This window comes from Oryzias melastigma, linkage group LG13, assembly GCF_002922805.2.
Source record: "Oryzias melastigma strain HK-1 linkage group LG13, ASM292280v2, whole genome shotgun sequence".
Classification (NCBI taxonomy): domain Eukaryota; kingdom Metazoa; phylum Chordata; class Actinopteri; order Beloniformes; family Adrianichthyidae; genus Oryzias; species Oryzias melastigma.
The window spans coordinates 20014164-20018755 of NC_050524.1; the positions used below are offsets into that span (position 1 = coordinate 20014164).

At 42.7% G+C, this 4592-nt stretch overlaps 1 protein-coding gene across 2 annotated transcripts in view; it reads left to right on the top strand.

The window, feature by feature from the left end:
* The window catches only part of acsl3a (acyl-CoA synthetase long chain family member 3a), a 31278-nt gene extending 27206 nt beyond the window's left edge, over positions 1-4072 (top strand). For both annotated transcript variants that reach the window (XM_024277586.1, XM_024277587.1), the window contains exons 11-15: positions 842-916; positions 1143-1334; positions 1547-1661; positions 2457-2614; positions 2697-4072. In XM_024277586.1, coding sequence (XP_024133354.1) covers positions 842-916; positions 1143-1334; positions 1547-1661; positions 2457-2614; positions 2697-2854 — 698 coding nt within the window. In that variant the 3' untranslated portion in view covers positions 2855-4072. The remainder of the gene's footprint in view (positions 1-841; positions 917-1142; positions 1335-1546; positions 1662-2456; positions 2615-2696) is intronic.
* The last annotated feature ends 520 nt before the right edge of the window (positions 4073-4592 follow it).

Sequence of the window (4592 nt, forward strand, 5' to 3'; positions counted from 1 at the left end):
CAAGGGAATGTTTGGGGAATGTGGAGCTTATGAAACATAAAAGTACTCAACCTGTTGACTTCAAACTAGGGCTGGGTTGATAAAATCGATACATCGATTTGAATCGACTTAAGCGTAACACACCAATGATTGAGTCATAAAAATATAAATCCATTTAGCACATAAAGCTAAAGTCCGCTAGCTTGATGCTAACGTTTAATGAAATTTCCCATAGGACGACTAATGCTAACGCTCAATCGACGTCAACATACATTTCTGACTAAATAAACACACACAGGTATGAACTTTCCAAACTATTTTAAGGTAATATATCTTTAAGTAACCATTTGTGGTCTAAAAGACTTTTTTGCTCATACTTTCTTCTTCTTCTGGGATAGGGTGTAATGCTATAGTGCGATCGCCACCTAGTGGCCAAATTGAAACGGCCTTCAGGTGAAGCAGAAGACTGCTAATGATCTCCTGTTGAGAAACCATGAAACACTGTATGTTATTAACAATCTCATTATTTAACTAATATATTTTACAGTATGTGAACTGTATCAGATTAATATAAATATCTTCAAAACATATTAATAGATTTCTGAAGAAATGTGTGTAAATGTGTAAACTCAAAATTGAATAGAATTGAAGAATGGATAAAAATCGGAATCGATCCACGCTCTTGAGAATCGAATTGAATCTTTTCTGGAAATTATGATAAATACCCAGCCCTACTTGGAACGCATTGTGGTCATTTGAGCTGAGAAAACAGTGGTGTGTAACCAAAGGAGGTTGTGTTGCTATGCTATCTGAATGCTGTGGGGCTTCCCTTTCACATGTGCGTGGGTGTCTTCTGTTCCAGTGTGGGACTACAGCACCGGCAGAGTTGGAGGTCCACTGGTTTGCTGTGAGATCAAGCTGAAAGACTGGACAGAAGGTGAGTGAGAGCTCCACAAACACTGATCAGGTCACCCGTCAGTCTGACTGGACGCCATCTTTCTAAAAGTAGAGACCATAGCCTTCTAAGGAGAGCTGCTGTCTCCCTGTTCTTCTACCTTTTTATCTCAGCCTCACAACTCACTTTTATTGTGCTCCTTTTAATCTCGACGTACCGGTGGATTTATTTCTCCTAGATCAGAGTTAAAAGTTTTTCATTCTTTCAGGTGGTTACAGGAGCACCGATAAACCTCACCCCAGAGGCGAGATCCTCATCGGAGGACCCAACGTCACCATGGGGTACTACAAATGCGATGCCAAAAAACAGGAAGACTTCTTTGTGGACGAGAACGGCCAGCGGTGGTTCTGTACCGGAGACATTGGAGAAGTTCATGACGACGGATGCCTGAAGATAATCGGTGAGAAAGAAAAGAGGGAAGGCCACAGATCAGCAGATTCTCCAGCTTTGACAGCATCTCACACCAGTGAGGATGGATCCCATCCTCATGACTGTCTTATCTGGTCAGACTCACTCAGTCAGCTGGACCCCCCACACACACACATACACACAGGCGCTTCCCCCCGCCCTCTGGAGCAGTGTGCACGTGCTCAGTCTCGCATGTGTTTGCAGATCGTAAGAAAGACTTGGTGAAGCTGCAGGCGGGGGAGTACGTGTCTCTGGGAAAGGTGGAGGCGGCGCTGAAGAACTGCCCTCTGGTTGACAACATTTGTGTTTATGCCAACAGGTTTGTGCTGCAGCTACACAACCAAAATAATACACAGTAACTGTGTAACTTCTATAGTGAGTTTAGGCTTTCTATTAGGGGTGTGTATTGACACGATACGTATCACGATACACGTCTTGCGATGTGATACATATTACAATGTATCCCAAGACTGACCAGAACAATTTCACTTCTTTTTAAAGAGTACGACTTTAGAAAAAAACTAAGTCATACTAAGCAGTCGATGCCTCATTACATCAAAAACCGCGAGGCCGACTGAACCAATGAGAATGAACATTTAGCACAAGCTGGTTCTTGCGAGATCTAGTTGTTCTGGTGCGGTTTAGAGCCGCTCAGTGTGCTGCCAACTAGTGGTCGGGGTTTTAGGTGGAAAACAAAAGTAAGACGCTGGTGCTGAAGGACGCTCACAAATATGAATTAAATATCGTCTTGTCAGCAATTTTAAATTCGCCTAATGAAATATTGCGATATATCACCAAATCTTTACTTTCTATAGATTTTTGTGTCACATATGCATTTTATTAAACATTGTGTAAAAGTTCAGCATTTGATGTCAGTTATTTCAAAAAGTACATTTTATTTAGAATGTTTTGTGTTTTTGATGGTTATGACCTTTGACTCTGAACATCTGGAATTTCTTATGAGTCTGAGGCTCCAGTCGGTTTCAGACCAGCTTGACATCCCTCTCCATGAAAGGAGATGAGCTCCATCACCTTATTCGGTCCAGCGTTTGGACTCTTCAAACCCATTTCTGTTTCCTCCTCTTTGACTTCCTCGCCTGTTCCTGCCCTGCAGCGATGAGACGTACGTGATTGGCTTCCTGGTGCCCAATCAGAGGCAGCTGCTGGCTCTGGCGGGTCAGTACGGTATCCGCGGCTCGCGGGAGGAGCTGTGCAACAGCAAAGCTATAGAGGAGCTGGTTCTGAAGGCCATCACTGAAGCGGCTCTGACAGGTGACAGCAGGTCAAAGGAGGGGGCGTGTAGGGGGGGTCCCACTGCTCCACTAAATAACATTAGTTTGCTTTTTTATTGCAGCCCAGTTGGAGCGCTTTGAGATCCCTCGTAAGATCCGCCTGAGTTCAGAACCCTGGACCCCAGAGACCGGATTAGTGACCGACGCCTTCAAGCTCAAACGCAAGGAGCTGAAGACGCATTATAAGGAGGATATTGAGAGAATGTACGGCGGGAAATAGGAAGCAGGTTCAGCAACACTAGAGATGGAGACTTGGACTTGAAGGACTTGTTAACACTGTTCCTCTGATTTCCTTTATTTTTACCTCCTGGACATTCCGGTCAGATCTAACAAAAATGCTTTTTATCCGGTTTTATTGTTGTCTCTTTCCAAACACAGGAAAGTGTTTTGTTGTTGTTTCCCTACTTGTGCTTTGAATCTACCCTGATGATATTTTGAGACTTCAGAGCTTTTTAATCTGAAGTCTGCAGATCAAAAAGTCACTTGAGTGTCTCTAAGCAACAGTAGACTCTGAAACGGTGCTCGTCCTCTGACCTCATCTTCCCAACCTCTTAGAGAAAGAAGCAGCTTTTCTAAAAGTCTTCACAATAAAAAACAGGGGCAGCAGATGAGGGGTCAAAGTGACCTTTCCTTCAGGTCCAGGTGTGTGACCCTTCAACTTGTTTTTCCAGATGGAAGTAATGAAACCGACCTGTTGAACTTCAGTCCGAGCTTCAGCAGAAACTCAGGTCTCTTTGTGTTCATCTACATCTCCAGGTTCTCCGTTTCCTCTGCATTCCGTCAGCTTTTCCTGCAGGTCGGGAGAGGGTTCACTTTCTTTGTTTCTCCTTTAGCTCGTTTAGAATACCGTCAATGGTTTATTTAGTCTCCCACCCACAGACAGACTCCGACTCCCACGTTTGTGGGTAATCTCACATCAGAGCTTCCTGATGTCTGAAGCACAACGCCACGTTTGAACAAAATCTATCCAGAAATGTACATTTTGATTCAGTCTTTTGATCTTTAAGCTAGTAAAAGGAAATAGCATCAGGACAACAACTTTTTCTTTAATCTTTGTTCATTTAAGCTAAATTGAAGGTCCTTTTAAGGGTAAAAGCTGCTTCATGGATGGAATCACTTTAAAATCCTTGTTTTATTTGATAAATCAAAGTGAGGAGAGGGTGTGGCGTGTGAACATTTATTGTTTCAGGTTTGATCTCGGTTAAACCGTGTGACTGAACCCCGTCCTCGGAGTCTCCAGCGTTGTGCGGTTTTTGTGATTCAGGAGTGTGTGGTTATAATTCAGGAGTGATTTTTGTGGAGCTGCAGGTGAAGTGAACGTTCAGCCTGCAGGAACCCCCCACCCCCACCCCCGGACTGTAACATAAATGATCTGTTATTTATTTGAAATCTGTCTTTGGAATAAAAACTCAAATGAAATAAAGAAAAATGTGGCTCAGCTGACGTTTGGAGGCGTTTTACTTCATCTCGGCCAGACTTGATGGTAAAGAGTTTTCTGTTTAAAACACCAGCAAAAATAAATCTATTTTTTATCAGAAAGTGAACCCACTGATTTAACAGTTCTAAAGTCTGAAAGTATTTTTGCTTGACATTTTTTCATTTATTTCTATTTATGATTATGCAGTTTTAGCCAAAATCAAAAGCCTGTGTCTTTTTTTTAAAGACACATGTTCTGCAAAGTGCCAGGAGTTCATTAGAAAATGTTACTAAGTTTGTTGGAGTAAGCCTCCACTGATATCCCATCATACCATTGTTTACACTCTCTCCCAGGCCCTCGAAACTCTAAGCTAACATGAGCGGAGCTACAAAAATGGCGAGCAATAAGTGATATCTAGCTGTACAGTTTTCACCAGCTCAAGCGAGGAAAATCAAGACGTTAATGGATCTATTTGTCTGCATGTGGATACATCAGAATGGAGCAGAGCAGGGAAACTTTGTACTGACTATTTCTGTTGCTG